Source organism: Stegostoma tigrinum, unplaced genomic scaffold (assembly GCF_030684315.1).
Source record: "Stegostoma tigrinum isolate sSteTig4 unplaced genomic scaffold, sSteTig4.hap1 scaffold_544, whole genome shotgun sequence".
In the NCBI taxonomy this organism is placed as follows: domain Eukaryota; kingdom Metazoa; phylum Chordata; class Chondrichthyes; order Orectolobiformes; family Stegostomatidae; genus Stegostoma; species Stegostoma tigrinum.
Genome location: NW_026728477.1, coordinates 127 through 18,488, shown reverse-complemented (window position 1 = coordinate 18,488; position 18,362 = coordinate 127). Strand labels below are relative to the sequence as shown.

General features: G+C 37.6%; 1 protein-coding gene across 1 annotated transcript; it reads right to left on the bottom strand.

The window, feature by feature from the left end:
• Positions 1-895: 895 nt before the first annotated feature.
• LOC132208854 (tubulin-specific chaperone D-like) lies at positions 896-16,706 on the bottom strand. The gene is made up of 5 exons (XM_059644160.1): positions 16,546-16,706; positions 13,925-13,985; positions 8,530-8,604; positions 3,365-3,459; positions 896-957 (listed from the first exon to the last, which is right to left on the bottom strand). The coding sequence occupies exons 1-5, from the start codon at positions 16,661-16,663 to the stop codon at positions 896-898; spliced, it is 411 nt and encodes a 136-aa protein (XP_059500143.1). The 5' UTR covers positions 16,664-16,706.
• Positions 16,707-18,362: the final 1,656 nt, after the last annotated feature.

The window sequence follows — 18,362 nt, the reverse complement described above, 5'->3', positions numbered from 1 at the left end:
TCTATGCTCTCCCAGACTCCGACACTGCTTTCCAGCACTCAAAGGTATGGCTCCAGCTTTTCATCAACCCAGATATGTCCCTGGGTATTTCCTGATCATTAAATCTTGCTTAATTGAATGCAGTAAATATTGCGTAAAGGCTTTGAACTACCATTTTCAGCTGCTCTGTAATATTAATGCACGGTATCTTTTTACAAGCCCCAAATGCTTCCTCCCAATACATAGCCAGTGAACTTTCCACCTTCTCCACTCCCCAAGTCTTCTTTGAAATACTAATTCCTGGAACTCCTTCCTGACTTTGTTCTAGGAGCACAGTCATCCAACTGTTCCAGACTCCTCACTTCAGTTGACTTCCTAGCAGTACTGCTAACCATTAAACTCCTAAAATGGTTCTGGCCTGTCTCTTTGTCCAACTATCTGTGACCCAGCAGTGGCCTATCAACCTTTCAGTAAGCCTTGCACCAAAGAAATGGCAGAATTGAACACTGCCACCAAGCAATGCTGGAACAGAGAGTCTTGTAAATGTTGCATTTCACAGAGAACGCAGTCTTCCCTGAAACTGGATACAGCCCAAACATTTCATAATGGAACATATAGGAAATAAATTTCATTTCACTATGCTAAGCTATGGTTAGGTTGCATTTGGGGTATATAGCCCAGGTCTTTGCCTGGTACATTAGAAAATATATTAGTCTGGGAAAAAGCATAGTATAGAGTCACCAGTGCTGCAACAGCTAAACTACAAAGAACAAATACATAAAACTGACTCTAATTCCCTAGAATACAGCAAGTACAGGGTAATACGAATCATTCTTTGGATCTTGACAAGCATTGAAAGACAATATTCTTTTGCTGAAATGGGATTCTAGGAGAAGGGTTGTAACCTTTTAATAAGTTACACTCTATTCAGAACAGAAGTTGGTAAATACTTCAGAGTAGTAGAAATAGAGCTCTTTCCTAAAAAGAGTAGACGCAAGTTCAGTTAGTGATTTCAAATCTGAGATCAACAGATTTTTGACAGGCAAAAGATGCTGCTCAATGGATATAGGTGAAAATGATCTCATTAATCAGACTTGAGAGATCGAACAAATATCTTACTTCCATTCCCAAAGTAGCAAAAGCATACAATTGAGACAACATACTAGGAAAATGAAAAAGAAATTATACAGAATTAATCAAAACATTGCACTATGATAGAAGTAGAAAGTTACGAGCACTAATAATTATCAGCTCTCAGCTAATGGGGCATAAAATATTTTTACAAGTTGATCAAATATTTCAACATTGAAACCTTACAATATCTTTCAAAAACAAATGCAGAAACACATTTGAAAGCTACAAATATAAAAAATATTTCAAAAGGATTAGCTGATAGGACAAAATGGCGGCTCCTTCACACAGCAGAATAATATTTCAATTCCCAAAACTTGGAGTTTGATTTCACTAAAAAAGAATTCAGTCAATATACAATATCCTCTATATGGGATCATTTATTATGTGACATTTCTTATGTTATTTTGAGGATCTGGTAAGAAGATGTGTTTATTTCTGACTCATTAAATATTTAATTTTTTTGCTTTGATCACAATAAAAAAGTTTCACAAATTTGTGAGACTTTTCCAAAGATGCCAATGTGACAGTGTTGTATCTATTCACACAGCAGGATTAACCAAAGCAGACAAAGTAATGTAAAACCTACATGTTCAAGTTCTAAACACAGATCTAAACACAATGATAATAAACACAATTTCAAGCCTTTTCCTCATTAGATTCCAGACAAGAATTTTAAGAATTCTATCTGCATTAAACACTTCACAACATCTCTGTTATAAAAGTGAGACACTATGGTTCTTGGCAGTCTCACTAAGACAGTTCAACAGCATATTTGCATATGGGTTTCTCAGTCTGAAGTACGTCAAAGAAAGAAGAATGAATCAAAAACTAAGAGCAAACAGATCCACATCGTGCCAGGCTCAAAGCGTCCAAGATGAAGGCTGTCAGCAAATCATGTGTCCACTCTTCTTGCAAGCACAGTGCACGTTTAATAGTAATTGGTGTAATTATGACGTTTTATAAGATTATTGCGTTTTGGATCTGTGCTTGTAAATTAGAGTAAAATAAAGAGGGTCATGTAAACTATTTTGAAGTCTGCAAAATCAACTGGCTTAGCAGATATGACTGCCACAGGTAAAAGAAAGGCCTAAATTCTTTTGCTGATAAGAAACTGAAATGTTCACACCTGCAGACAATGGCATCAGCATTTATATTTTCTGTGGTTGAACTGCTAATCTCCAAAAGTCCCAGAAAAGTGTTATGCTGTAAACTGTACATTCATTAACAAGATAAGCAAGATAGGACCTAAAAGATAGCGAATCAGAATTTCTACCTGGATGGAAGGACTAAATGATTCACATCGCCAGTGAAATGGGTTTTTGAAGGGTTTCAAAGACATCCTTGAAAATGTATGAACACTAGCCGTCTGCCAGGATCATGATCCAGCTGAGGGCACAACTAGAGGCTGGGAACTGTTCAGAATGCAGAAATCAGGGTGAGAATGTGTATTCAAATTAAAAGTACTAAAAGCGTGAGAATTTGAAATGACACTGGAAGATTCTCCTCACTTGCAAGACAAGGATAATCTTGAGGAAAAAATCCTCCTCATGCAAGACAGTTTTGGGGTTAACTTCTACCAGGCTGGGAAGGGAAAAGAACAAAAGGAAAAACTCAGGAGTTCAGAGTCACTTTGGACTAGAATCAGGAAAATCAAATGATCAAAGGGCAGATGAAGCATGGAAGGAAATCAAAGGCAAGAAGTGTAGCATGGTCAATCAGTGTAAAAGAATATACTGGGTGTTTACCAGAACCAACTTAACTGTTTTTAAAATGCAAATGATCTATTCAAGATCTTTTTAAATATGAAGTGTCTGCTAACACCAACAGTCTGTTTTTCTCCCCAGGCTGTAAGCATATGTACACGTGTACATAAAGCCAATTTTTTAAAAAAGATCAAATAAAAATCAACTTTGTTTTAGCAGTTTTTCTTTCCAGCAACATACTTTTTCATTAATTTTGTTTTCTACATTTAAGTGTTGGTTAGCTTTCTAACTTCTTTTTCCAATTTAAATCAGAGATTTTACTGCTACAGCATATGCCCCAGGGTGCCAGCGAACACAGCCTTTCAAATAAGGACTAGTAAAAGCAACAGTTCTCTCAATACCTTTTAAACCGCCTGGTATTACATACTTACTGTTGAGAAAATTGTGAAATGCTGTATAAATGATATTATTTAAGACCTCCTTCAATTTTTAGTAAAGGTAGGCAAGGAACTTTTTTTTAAAAAAAGGACCTCTGGATTATTACATACCATCTGGTAGCCGAGAAGGAAGCAACAATCCTCTTCTGCCCAGTTCAGCAAGGGCAAGACATCCACCATGCCAGGCTGTGTCTGTTTCCTGAAAACTGCAATATAGATGTGTAATACAAATGCAATTTAGTATCCAACATCCTAACTACTGGGGTTTAATTAGGAAAACATACTTGAATGTGGCACATACAGAAAATAAAAAAAGCCAAACTCAATTAAGCAGATTAGCTAAGAGAAAGCATACATTAAGCTCAATCAATATAAATGAAAAAAGTTTTCGGTAGTCATACTATCATAAAGGACAATTTCAATACTGAGACTTGATAGTAATCCCACATCAACAAAGCAGCCAGAAATGTGTCACCATCTTGATTTACAGTAAACAGCATGACTTTGCAGCTCAGTAACAAAACTTGCATGCATTATGGCATAGCCTTACGGATGAGAAAATTACAATCTTCTTGAACAATATCATTAAAGATGATTGATATTGCTTTTATAAAATATTTTTATATGAGACATAATTTGAACATACAGTATAACAATTAGGGAAGGTGAATAATGGCTGATTTGGTTGTGGTCTCAACTCCACTTTCCTGTGTGCCTTCTGCAATTCACAACGTCCTTCTTTAAAAACAGAGATGTATCAAATTCTAGCTTAAACAAATTTACTCTTGGGAGCATCCTTCTGGTATCGATCTGATCGAGCTTCCTTGGGGCCTTATACATCTCAATAAGATCACCTAGATTCTTTAAATTTCCAATAGGTGTAGGTCCAACCTGTTCAAAAATTCTTCATAAGCCCTTCATCCCACAAATGAACTAAACAAACCTTTGACAACTGGTTCTAAAGCAATTATATCTTTTTTTTTTCCAAACAGACCAAATCTGCACATTACACTCCAACGGACGTCTCACCAACAAGCTATACAGCTGCAGTAACATACCAAACTTAAAAATTCCATTTCCCCCAGGAATAAATGTCAATATTCAATTTGCCACCCTGATCACTTGTTGTACCCGTATATCAATATTTGGTGAGTCATTAAAGGATCTAGGGCACCTAGATCCTTTCTTAACATTTACATGGTAGACTGCTCTTCCATTCTTCCTGTCAGAGTTCATGTTTTCTTAAATTATACATCACTTGCCAATTTTTTGCTCAATTCCTTAACTTGTCTAGATCCCTGCGCAGACTCTACACTTCCTCTTGACAACTTACTTCCCTACCTTTCTTGGTGTCATCAGCAAACCTAACTACTCTATGTCACTTTATCGAAGTCATTGACATAGACTGCAAATAATTGAATCCATTGCGCCGATAAATTTGCATTCCATTAGTTACAACCTTGCAACCCAAAATACTGATTTATCTATACTCTACTGAGTGGTAGCAAATCAATTCTTTATCCATGCTAAAATGTTGTCCCAAAGAATGTGCTCTCAATTTGAGTAGAACCTTACCAAATGCCTTTTGGAAATCCATGAACACGATATCTACATATTCCCATTTATCCACCTTGCTCATTATTTCCTCAAAACATGCATTGCAATTAGCTCAACAGGATTTCCCTTTCACAAAGTTGTGCTGACTCTGCCTGGTCACATGATTTTTTTAAAAAACATCCTACAATTAGATCCTTTTTGATGAATTCTAGTAATGTTTTTATGTTGACATTAGGCTTACTAGCCTAGAGTTTCCTGTTCTATTTCCCTCTTTTCTTGATAAAAGGTACTACATTAGCTATCTTCCAATCTACTGGGAGCTTTTCAGAATCCAAGGAACTTGGGAAAATTACAACCAATGCATTTGCTACCTCTGCAGCCACTTCTTTTCAGATCCGAGGCTGCAGCTAATCTGGTCCTAGGAACTTCAAACCTTCAGGTCTAATTGTTTTCCCAGCTCTTTTCCCATATGATTATGATTGCTTTACATTCTTTTTCCCTCCCCAGTTCATCTCTTGATTTGGGAAAATTAATTTCAACAGTTTATAAAACTTACATCAAGAATTATATAGGGAGTAACAACAGATCTTCGCCAAGTCAAACACAAATATTAATTTCAAAGGAAAAGGTAAAACAATACCAGCTAAGCAGTTTCCACCCACGATGCTTCACTGAAGTGCAAGGAGGGTGGGAACTGTTTAGCAAACCAGCAGAAGTTGATCAGTCTAGAAACACATAAGTTTCAAGAATGAAAAGTATGAAAAATCTCTATTGATGACAATAATGAAAGTAAATGTACAAAATCCAAAAACAGGCACATGAATCAATTCTAAGTCCAATATCAATTTCAGACAGTCATCGAAATAAGCATTTCACTTTGGTACACAAGAATAAATGGAACACAAAATCGTTGGTGAACTATAAGTAAGCAACCTAAAATCCTTCCTGCACAAAAATAAAAGCAAAGCAATGAGAAAGGTGCTCTTCAAAAAGAAAGTTCACTTGATTAAGGCCCTTCATTCACAGATGCCCAATCGACAACTAAGCTTAGAACAGAACATCTTTATCAACATTTATATTACCCCTTCTAGTTTGCAAAGCAATAAAAAAATCTGCCCAACCCATTTTTCTTTTCATTTTAGGTATTCATGTCCCGTTAGGCAGGTTACATGTAGAAATGTTATTGATGCCTCCAGATAGTTCATCTTTTATTTAATTTTGGGTGTGATGAAAGGTGGCTAAGGACCAAAATGACTGGTTCTGGGAATTACTTGCCTGTCACGCCATTAAATCCATAGTAAACTATAACAAATATGATGTATTCATCCAAGAACATCTAAGGTTTGGGGAAAATGTCCTTTTGACAAAATAAATACCAAATATATTCAAATACATACCCCAAAATGTTAACACTAGTCGGAAAGTTTTAAATTGTTATTTTTTATCAATTACCACGAGAGCAGCAGATGGAGTTTAATTTAGATAAATGTAAGGTGCCGCGTTTTGGTAGGCCAAACTAGGGCAGGACTTACACAGTCAACGGTAGGGCCATGGATAGTGTTGCTGAACAGGGGGTAGATGCATAGTTCTTTGAAAGTCTAGTCGCAGATAGCCAAGGTGGTGAAGAAGACGCTCGGCATACTTGCCTTCATTGGTCAGTCTAATGAAGATAGGAGTTGTGACATCATGTTGAGGCTGTACAGGACATTGGTGAAGCCACTTTTAGAATACTATGTTCAATTCTGGTCTCTGTACTATAAGCAAGATGTTGTTAAACTTCAAAGGGTTCAGAAAATATTTACCAGATGTTGCCAGATTCGGGGGTTTGAGCTATAGGGAGAGGCTGAATTGGCTGGGACCTTTATCCCCCAGAGCGTCAGAGGCTGAGGGTGATCTTATAAAGGTTTATAAAATCATGAGGGGCATACATAGGGTGAAAATCAAAGGTCTTTTTCTCAGGGTGGGTGAGTCCAAAACTAGAGGGCATATTTTAAGATGAGAGGGGACGATTTAAAGAGAGACCTGAAAGGTAACTTTATCACGCAAAGAATAGTGCATGTACGGAACGAGCTGCCAGAAGAAGTGGTGAAGGGAAGTACAATTTCGACATTTAAAAGGCATCTAGATGGGCATACGAATAAGAAGAGTGTAGAGGGATATGGACCAAATGCTGGCAAATGGGACTTGATCAGCTTAAAATATCTGGTCAACGCAGATGAGTTGGACTGAAAGATCTGTTACAGTGCTGTATAACTCTATGACCATTTTAAATATTCATAATTCATTCCCATGTGATCTTGTCCGAGCTTGAGCTGCCAAGCAGTATCCTAAGGTGGAAAAACAACTCGTGCACGGATGAGATGAATTTGGTGGTCAACTTTAAACGACATTTCGAATGCACATTGGTGACCTCGAGTTCAGACTGTTTGTACTTTTTTAAGTGATAATGGGAACTGCAGATGCTGGAGAATCCAAGATAATGAATTGTGAGGCTGGATGAACACAGCAGGCCCGGCAGCATCTCAGGAGCACAAAAGCTGACGTTTCGGGCTTAGACCCTTCATCAGAGAGGGTCTCTCTGATGAAGGGTCTAGGCCCGAAACGTCAGCTTTTGTGCTCCTGAGATGCTGCCGGGCAACCCTCTCTGATGAAGGGTCTAAGCCCGAAACGTCAGCTTTTGTGCTCCTGAGATGCTGCCGGGCCTGCTGTGTTCATCCAGCCTCACATTTCATTATCTTGTACTTTTTTAAGTTCATTTGTGGGATGTGAGCATCATCAGCCAACAGGTAGTTATTGACCATTCCTACTGGCCTTGAGAAGGTGGTGGTGAGCTGCCTTTTTGAACCATTGCAGTCCATCTGCTGTGGGTTGACTCACAATGCTGTTAGGTGGGAATTCTAGGGTTTTGACTCCACGACAGTGGGGGAATGGTGATAAATTTCCAAGTCAGGATGGCGTGTGGCTTGGAGGGGAAACTGTTGGTGGTGGAAGTGGTGGCGGAGCTTGGAACATGTTGTCTGGCGATCTTGGTGAATTTCTACAGTGCATCTTGTAGATAGCACACACTGCTGCTACTGAGTATTGGCGGTCGAAGAGAGGATGTTTGTGTATCTGGTGCCAATCAGGTGAGCAGCTTTGTCCGAGATAGTGTCAAACCTATTGCGTGTAGTTGGAGCTGCACCCATCCAGACAAGTGGGGAGTATTCCATCACACTCCTGACGTGCCTTGTAAATAATGAACAGGCTTTGGGAAATCAGGTGGTGAATTACTCATTGCAACATTCCTAACCTCTGACATATCTTCATGCCCAATTCTAAACCAGATAATTGCTTAAAATTGTACGTTAAAAATTAAAGAAAATGTAATGTCAATTAACACCTACTTTCTGCCATCTCCACACCACTAAAAATTCATCAAGTTTGTCAATCCTGCACAGTTGCATAGAATACCAGTTCCTTAATATAGGTATTTCTCCTGAAAGCTAAAACGCTTTCTCTAGTATTCTGGGGTTCAAATTAAGAGTTAATGATCAGTTCAAGAGGCTTTTTAGCCCAAGTAAATTGCCCAATATCACTCCAGTACATTCTAGTCCAGCTCTCGTCAATTTTTCCAATAGAACAAGGTATTAAACTTCTAAGGCAGAACTGTTACTCTGTTTATTGCATCTTGGATGAGGCCAAAGCAAATGGAAAACGGAACTAAAATAATAAATCATTACCCGAAACATTCAAGTACAGATCCAACAACGTCATCTGCAAGCTCTTTTGGAAGTCTTCCAGTTACTCTTCCAATCCTGATACAGGGTACAATAATATAAAATTCAATTCTAATTTTTATCATTGAGATTATCCCTTTCAACTGATCAAATTTTAAGGAAAAATAAACACATTCTGAACATAATATCATTTTAATGGGCCAAATGAGTCATTTAAAAAATCTGGCAACTGTTCTTATAGACATAAATGAAAGAGAGCATCTGCTCAGCATAGAAATAAGTCAACAGATCTACTTAAAAAGTGTTTTTCTACCAGAATTCAGTTACCACCCCCTAACATCAGATTGGCTCAGTAGGTGCATGCTTGTCTGAGTCAGAAGAAAGCACTCTCAGGACTCAAGTCTGTAGTCTAGATTAGCATTTAAAATTTCACCGAGACAACGTTGCAACATCAAAATGCTATCTTTTATATGAGAAACATAAACCAAGGGCCAAAAACCCCCGACACTAATCAAAGATGAACAAGAAGTTCAATGTTAGCTTGGACAACCAACCGTACCAAAATAATTTCATGTATTATTTATTTTAGCTGTTGTTTGTGGTACCTTAAGCTGTCAAATTTTAAATAAAATCTGGAACTACAAATAACAGCTTTACTTCAAATTAATTAATTGGATATGAATTCTTAAACAAATTCATCTAGACATAAATGCATCTATAGAGTGCACAATATTTGAAGATGGACTGTCTTTGAATTATGAACAATTTGTCGATATATCAAAACAGCTTGGTTCGGAGATAGTAGGAACTGCCAATGCTGGAGATTATCTGAGATAACAAGGTGTAGAGCTGGATGAACACAGCTGGGCAAGCAGCATCACAGGAACAGGAAAGCTGATGTTTCGGGTCTGGACCCTTCTTCAGAAAATTCCGAGGAAGGGTCCAGACCGGAAACGTCAGTTTTCCTCCTCCTCTGATGCTGCTTGGCCTGCTGTGTTCATCCAGCTCTACCCCTTGTTATCTCTACTTTAACTTAGAGAGTGTTTTTACAGTCAATCTTGTAGTGTTCTTCGTTTTACTTTAAAAAGAGAGGGACTCAAATGTTCATTTGACTGTAATTGTATATGTTAATGTAAACCTTACCCACATTTACAGAACAATCGCCTTTGACTCACAGTCAAAGGCATTTTCTTTACTTCAAAAAAAAGGCAGTACTTGCTAGACATTTTCCCATTGTGACTCCACTTTGGCACTGGGGAGTTACTGAGACCCCAGGATGAGAGCTCAGCAAGCAACAGAGAAAACAGGAGGAAGTGTGCAAGGAGAAAGCTCTAAACGTGGCAAGAAGGGAAGTTACTTCATCCAAAAGGTTTTTAAGCAGAAAGCACCTCAGTAGTATGCAGGATTCAGACCTACAATATCCAGTAGTTAAGCCACATAAACGTTAAAAAAAAAGCCCTAATAGAAGAGGTCATGCAGATTTTGGAAGGGAGAGCCACAAATGCTGCACCAGAGCTCAAAACTTTAGTTGCTGCCTCCTCTGGAAATCATAAACCACAGTTTAGAGTCCCTGAATTAATGCACCGCCTGTCATAATCTACTTCACATCTGATCACTTGTATATTTATATCTTCGTTCTTATTTAGACTTTAAATTTGTTTTCATATTATTAACTGTTTCATGCATCAACTATACCATGGAAGAATAAAGTTTCAGTCTCAAGGCTCATTTAAAGTTAACTATATTTGTTGTTCAGTGTTGTGTCTTCCACTCAAAGTTATGTCTCTACTTTGTGGTGTCTTGGTCCGATTAATGTTTTCAAGTTATTACAGGGGGCAGTTCAAGTTAGCGTTAGTGAGAAGGGTCAACAATGAAAGTTAAACTGACAAAGCAATGCCTCAGAGAAGACTGTAGGTGGGCAGGATTTAACTAACATCAATTACTACAAAGACTACACAATCCAAGGAAAAGATCTGGATGCCTAACAACTGTATTTGATTACAGGACCTCTGCTCATGCAGTGACAGGGATAGCTCTAGCAGAGTTGCTAATGGGGAGGAGACTCCACACCAGTCTGATCTTCCCAGACCTTGAGATTGGGTGGGTGGTGGGGCTGGAGTGAAACGGCATCAGGAATGTCAATGTAAGACATAAGACTCCACCAAGTGAAAGAAACAGTTCACTTCACTGGACTAAGTTTTGGTGTAGGAACCATTGGAATGGTAAGGGGCATGGTCAACCTGATGTCAGGTCTAGTGACATATAAAGTTTGGGTAGGAATGACTGTCCTTAACAAGCATGTACAGCATATGAAAGCTGTAAACTCGTAAACAGAGTGGACGCAAAACAAATCTGGTACCTCAGAACAATTGGAAAGGCTGCTGGAAGCTGTCAGTTCTCCCTCTCCATCAAGGGACCTTGGAATCCAAGATGGAGACATGTTGTAGAATGCTATCCGAACAATCTTGGTCTTGTTAACTTTTTGTGATTTATGTAATGAGGAAAGCAACAGGAATGACTGACTTTGTTGCAAAGAGGATGGCATATAAAAAGTGAAGTCTTGATACAGCATTGGTGAGACTTCACCTGAAATACTGTTCTACATTTTCAGTCTCCCTACTTACAGAAGAATATCTTTGCAGTGAAAGCAGTTCAGACAGGATCATTAAGCTGATTCATGAAACGTCTCATGAAGAAAAAGTTAAGCAGGCTGGCTCCAAACTGATGGGAGTTTATAAGAATGAGAGGTGATCTTATTTAAAACAGAAGATTCAGAGGGGGCTTGACAGATAGACTCTGGGAGGATGCTTCTCATCATGGGAATCCAGTCCTGAAGGACACTATCTTTGTAGAGTTTGCATGTTCTCTACATTTCTCCATAGGTATCTGCCAGGTGCTTTGGTTTCCTCCCACAGTCCAAAGATGTAAAGGCTTGATGGATTGGCCATGGTAAATTTCCCCAAAGTGTCTCGGGATGTGTGGGCAAGGTGGATTCACCATGGCAAATGTAGGGTTATGGGTTTACCGTGGAGGAGGAGATTGGGGCAGATGTCTAGATGGGATGGCCTTTGGAAGATTGGTACAGACTCAATGGGCTGAATGACCTCTATCGGCTCTGTAGGAATTCAATGATTCAAAATAAAAATAAATGGTCTTCATATAAGAATTCAGAAGAAATTTCCTCTGACAGTCATCATTCTTTGGAAGGCTCTTCCATAGGCAGCAGTAGAGGCTGACAGTCTCATACATATTAAAGGGTCAGTTAGACAGATTTTCATTTGACAAGGGAGTCAATGGTTATTAAGAACAACTAAGAAAGTAAAGTTAAGGCAACAATCAGAACAGCCAAGATCTTACCAAATGCACTACTCCTGGTCATACAGTAAACCAAATGATTCACTGAAGGAGAGTTGTTATTTTTCTCCATGCCCCTGATGTCTTTTCAGACAAGGTAGCAGATATCATCCCAACCACAGTCCATTTTCCTGACCTTGTTTAATTCAATGAAGCTGCTGTTCTTAAATATTGCTTTCAACATCAAGCAAAGACTGAGCCACATTAGGGGTTGGCAAACTCTAAACATTAATGATAGATGTGAGTCTATCAGCACAAAGTAGTCGTCTGTTACAATTTACAACAATCATGTGTTGATCGACAGTTTACATTTAAATTGTGCTTTGAAGATAGATAGAGAAACTTAAATGCTCTTCAAAGTTGGAAAAGAATTAAATCATCAAGCAAAAGGAAGAGTTTTTTTTTAGAAAGAGTAATAGCTGGTATTTAAGAAGTGTTTCACACTCAAAAAATTGTGCAAGCCATCCAACCCTTTCGGTTGTTTTGCTGTTCAGTTAGGCCATGGTAAAGTATCCCCGAATCCATTTCCCATTTTTGATGTACTGTGTTTCTTTCTCAACTTTTCACTAACTAACTTTTCACATCATGATAGCACAGGTTTTCTACCACTGCTATTCCAATTCTGCTTTTGTCTTTAAGATCTAATACTCATTGACACATCACTAATTTAAACTTCAAACAACTTTGCACACCCTTGATTCATATGTACCCCTCTTTAGCTGTCACAAATTGGCACAATTCAAACTTCATTCCTGCACTTATAACTTACATTCACAGCAAAAGGGCAGTGCTCATAAGCAAAACAGTGAGAATTAGCAACTATATTCTTGCCAGTTCATAAGCAGGAAAATCTTGCCTATAACCAGCAACAGAATAACCGCTTTCAGCATACACAACCTGACCCAGAAGAAAAGCAGAGATTAATTAGTGACTGAACATTTCTGATGCTTACAAGGAGGCAGGGAAAGTATGGACAAGCTGACAATTTGCAAAGAAGTGGCAAGGTTGGGTGATAATGTGGGCCGAAAACTTCAAGAGCCTTGAGTAGGGGTGCACTGCTCTTCTTGGCCCACAATGACTGCTGCCATTTACCTTTCAGAGCTGTAACCTATTGTTTCACAACCAAGTTTTTCAATCCCCAGGCACCCCATACAGAAACAGTTCACTTCAAATCGGGCACTGTAGGAGCCAGTATCCAGTAATCAGCACATTGGCCTCCAAATATGAAATAGACAACACAAGAAAAGGGAAACAAGACACTTGCACTATTACAAATAGACATCTCCAGCACTGAAAAAAATCTCATTTCAAGATTAGGTAGACTCTTCTCATTAAGAAATTTTAAATTATTTCTAATACTTATTGCACAGGTTTAGCTAGCTGTGTTCTGATGGCTAGTTTACATTTGACACCCAACCAAACAAAAACCATTCTGAATACCTGATCCAAATTTCTAAACAGATAGGTTTGTTCATTGTTGTGATTTGTTTCTTGTCATTCAAATGATTAGTCATTTAGGCCATAGTTATGTTGTCTCCGAAGAAATTACTCGCTTGCATCTTTCAGATAGTTTGTCTTTCAGAGTTATACAACACAAGCAGATAGATTCAGTCTACATTCAGCTGCTGGTTCTTCAAACAAGTTATACAATTAGGTCCACTTACTTGTTCTTTTCCCACAAATCTGCATTTTTCTCCTTCAAGTTCATATGTTACCATTGTCAAAGTTGTCAATGTCAAAGTTACTGTTAAATCTACTGACACACACTTTCAGAGGGTGCTTTCAGTCATAATAACTTGCTGCATAAAAGAAAGTCTCGTATCTCTTGTATAGATCTTTTTCTGCTCCATGGAATTTATTTATTTATCTGCACTCATACAAAAGTGGATATAATAGGCTTTCCGACCTGGATGCACGCTTATTATCACAAATCAGTTAGTCTCTCAATGTCATTCATTTTCATTGAGGCAATGACCATAAGATTAAAAAATATATGCTAAATACAAATTAGGAATTACCAGGTCATGTAAGGTAATCTACTTACCCTTTTGCTGCAGACCACCTGACAATAGTATCTTTGTCCTTCAACCCAAATAGCAGTTGCTCTGGAAAAGGGTCACAAAAAAGTGAACAAGTGAATTGTGTGATGGAATTTCCATCACTACATTGTGAAAATTAATACAGAAATATACTCAGACAAACTTAAAAACATCTTTCAAATATATCATTTATTCCCTCACATTGCTCATAATGTAATAGGCATAAGTTTCACATAAAACATCCTTTCTATATTACAGGTTTACAGTACCAGTTTACCAATATTAGTTTCAAAGGTAATATTTTGTCTGAAATAGTACAAAGATGATGCAGGTGAATTTATCCCTTGTATGCCCAGTACAGACATTAAGTGTTATAAATTTGACTGTTTTTGTTCAGTAATTATTACACTATGCACTTGTAGGAATATAAATACACTGGATATTCAAACTACACAAGAGAGAACTCCAGATTCTCAAATGGTTCAGCAAATTAAGCATGAAACTGAATTTAAGAACAAAACAAATCAGCCCAGAAAGTATCAAGTTTAATCCTAATCTTTACTGGCACGTCATTTGGTAGTAGGGATGCAGCATCCCATGTGAGGAGAAAAAAAATCAGAAGACAATCACACACCTTATCAGTATACTACAAGCATAGCTTTGACCAGTTTGCTCCAATTATTTCTCAACATTAACTATCCAAACTAACATTGAAAAGAGCATGAAAACTTATTTGATACCTGCTATCAACATTTTCCAGTGAATAGCAGGGGGAGCAACCAACAAAACAGACATACATCAATTCCATGGGTTTGAACGAACAATTCAGAAGTCTATGCATAAATAAAGGGAAAGGAATACTTAATGAAGGGAAGTACCTCTTCTCTAAGAATACATCCAAAACCCATTCTTACCAAGCACTTTTCAAACAAGGAGCATTTTTCTGTCCTGTGATTGATATTATCATCAATGACACATGATTTCTATTTCATACATGTAATTTATGAACAATAATTTCATGTGTTAAATAGAAGTAAAATCTTAGTCTACACTGAGCACACTGTAATGAAAAGTGCATTATTAACATAAACAAATAAGCTGTATTGTCTAATCAATCATAAAACTTGCTGGATCAAAGGTACATGCAGAAATATACAAAGCAGAACACCTGCGGTCAATCTTACCAAAGTAAAATATCAAGCAGGCTACGGAAACAATTTATTATGGTATGACATATAGGAATGCTGTTGCATACAATTTAAATTTCAACGTTTCTTCAGAATAAAGGTTGTAGTAAAAGTAAGAAGAATTTCAAATGGTGTCATTTATTTGTTTCAAAAGGAAAGGTCAAAGAATACAAGATAAAGTAGCTACTAAAAGATGTCAAGTAAAACCATACGAAACGAGGAAAGACAGAATCATGTGTCTGTTAACTGTTTTGTGCAAAATGACTTTGTGTAGTCACAATCCAGTTTCCAGTGGCCATCAAAAAATGGTAATATCACCCTAAGGTGGTAATGTATTGGTCTCAAAGTTTTTAAGTTGTCAGTGGTGAGGTTGCGAAAACTCTGCCAAAATTTAAGACGATACATCAATAAATGAAAGTCGAGACAGTTTTACTCTTCATCTATTATAATGCTAGCCTTGGAATACACCACCGAGTGCCTGAAATAATTTTGCAAACATTCATCATCTAAGAATGAAATTCACATTAGAAACCCTTCCTTTTTTTGCCAATTTCTCAATCCTCCACCTGAAAATGCTGCTTCTTAGACACAGTTCCACCTAGCCCTGCGATACCTCATAAGTTACATGTTTTATCACAAGCAAGCTTGGACAATTACTGCCAACAGAAATTTCAAAAAGTGAGCAATGTAGACAAGCCTAAACATGCTTTTATCTAATATTCACACATACATAACTAAATGTGTTTAGTAATCAAGGATAATCTGCCTAATTTGCCTTTCCTTACCGAAGGATCTTCAGACGAATTGCCATGTGCCTTTATCTAAACCTGTGAAAAGCAGCTAACTCAGCACAAACTGGATGCTGAACATGACCTCTCTTGGCTTACACGGTTCAGCTACTCAGCTTGAAAAACAAAAGTGAATGGATCCTTGAAGTAAAAGCCTACTTCCATGAGCCAATTCTTATTCTTTGAATCACACTACAACATTGGTGGGAATTTAAAATTAGAAAAACTAATCTCAGTAATGGCGATAATGAAATTATCATCAATTATTGTACAAACTCAAACTACTTCATCACTGTCCTTTAGAGAAGGACATCTGTCATCCTGGCCTGTGCTGGCCTATATGCGGCTCCAGACCCACAACGTGATTACGCTGAACAACCTTCTGTGTGCAACAACAAGACACTCGGTTCAAAGGCAAATTAAGATGGACAATAAATACCAGTGGCTCTCACAGCCCATGAAAAAAATAAAAAACAAAATTTCAGAAATTTGTCGACCAAAATTAATACAGAAAAAATTGCCACTATAACATGTTATTTAAAATATTGTTCATTTATTCAAAAACCTAAGCCAAGCTGCTGTCTAAAATGGTTGATTGTGGCAGTCTATAAGCATTTTGCACATGATATGCTTTATTCTTCACAAACACACCTACTATATTCTCTATCTCTCCAGGGATATCATATTCATCATCGTCATCATTATCATCTTCTGTTCTTGATTCCATTTTCTGTATAGATGAAATGTTGCTAGTAGCTTGACCGGCCATTTGTAAGTTGAGTGCCAAAGATCTGCTCCCACGCTGATACCTAAATTTTTAAAAAATTGCATTGAATTATGATGACGTGTTGTCTAAATTCATCATTTCTAATATCACCGAGTGTACAAATGATACTTGTATCTTGAACTTGTTGGAAACAACATTTTGGAAAGATACTGGTTACAGCAGAAACAATACTGCATTTGAAAGATTAAGCTACTTGAATGGAGAAGCCAAATATCATTCAAAGGGTGTCACATTACAGTTTGTGGGTTGAAAAAAAATGGATTTTAATCCAATAATGTCTGAGATAATGTGCCTCAAGTACAACAGATTATTCCTTCTCCATCATTCTATGAAACCCCTTTTATCCATGTTTGACACATGAAAACCCACTGGAAGGTGTCATCACAGGTGGAGGATTCCTAAAGGAGAATTCACAGTCTACACCACTGTCTCCAGGACAGGAAATGTGGCTAGCCTTAAGTCATCCAGGCAGACAGCTAAGTGCCCGCAATGTGTGTGTAAAGTGACTTCATCTATTCCAACATTCTGTGAATAATTATTTTGCTGGTTTGAACCGTTACTGGCCAAGGCACTTTTCATATAACAATCTGCTGAATTTTAGTTTTCTCCTGTAGACATTTAAGTTACATGTATGTTAGTTTTCACAAAGGGTAGCCGAATATATTCACAGTTTAAAACTTCTGTTAACAATCTTTATAGTTTTGCGTGAGTAAATTTTCTTTGCAATAAACAAGCCTTTTATTTATTACTAAAGGAACCTGGCTGACTGGTTTCTGACACTGAGCTATATGTAGTCTCTGTACACAAGAGTCAATCTCAACTCCATTTTTATATTCAAATTCTATTATCCCCACTGGTCACAAGGAAAAGCATCAATTCATTCCTAACTCTGACAATAATTTAAAGTAAAAAGAACATGTTAAAACCAAACCAAAAAAAATTAAAAACTATCAATGCATTCAAAAAATATGCTCATACTCCCAAACTTAAGAAAAATAATGTCCAATTTTCTTCTCTCTAACTTCAATCTTCACACCTGGGTCAAGCATTCAGTACCCAACATGCAAGTTGAAATTCAAAGGACAAAACTATTTCAACAGTTGATTAGAAACTTGTTTGTTGCATTCATATAGACTATCCAAATTTTCACAGTGTTGCTTCACCTTGCCTCTCTTGGAAGGGGTGAAAGTTTTTTTCCCCCCTTTTGGACTGGAAACTGGAATGGAATTGGACTGTGGGGAAACTGGAATGGAATTGGACTGTGGTACAGCTGAAAATACAAGGAGAGTTTTGAAATTTGAAAAAAATCCAATGGTGCATTTTCTCAGCTGTGCTGGTCAATGTTGCTTTTCAAAGCAGTGAGGGGGATACTTTGAGATCAAGAGTCTTGGACTTAAGACAGACTACCTGACAATATCCTTCGGATTGGTTGAGCTGCAGCATGCCACAGATCTGACTGTGCACAGCAACCAGAGATCTCCAGAGTAGGCAGGTTGTAAATATCTGTCTCTTCCCATGTGTGTGAATTAACAGTAATGCCAAGAAAATTGAAACAAAATAATCCAGCATGACCTAGATCTACCAGATAAACTACCAAAGTGAAGAGCAACTACTACTTCACAGGCAACAGTATGTCATCAGTGCTAACAGTCAAACAGACCTGAAACAGACAACTTGACCA

Coding starts and splice junctions, on each gene's coding strand:
- LOC132208854 (XM_059644160.1), bottom strand. CDS start 16,663: ATGGCCGGTCAAGCTACTAGCAACATTTCATCTATACAGAAAATGGAA. Junction 13,986..16,545: donor AGAGATAGAGAATATAGTAG/GTGTGTTTGTGA, acceptor ACCCTTTTCCAG/AGCAACTGCTATTTGGGTTG. Junction 958..3,364: donor TCCTTCTCGGCTACCAGATG/GTATGTAATAAT, acceptor TACTCTTTTTAG/GAAAGAGCTCTATTTCTACT.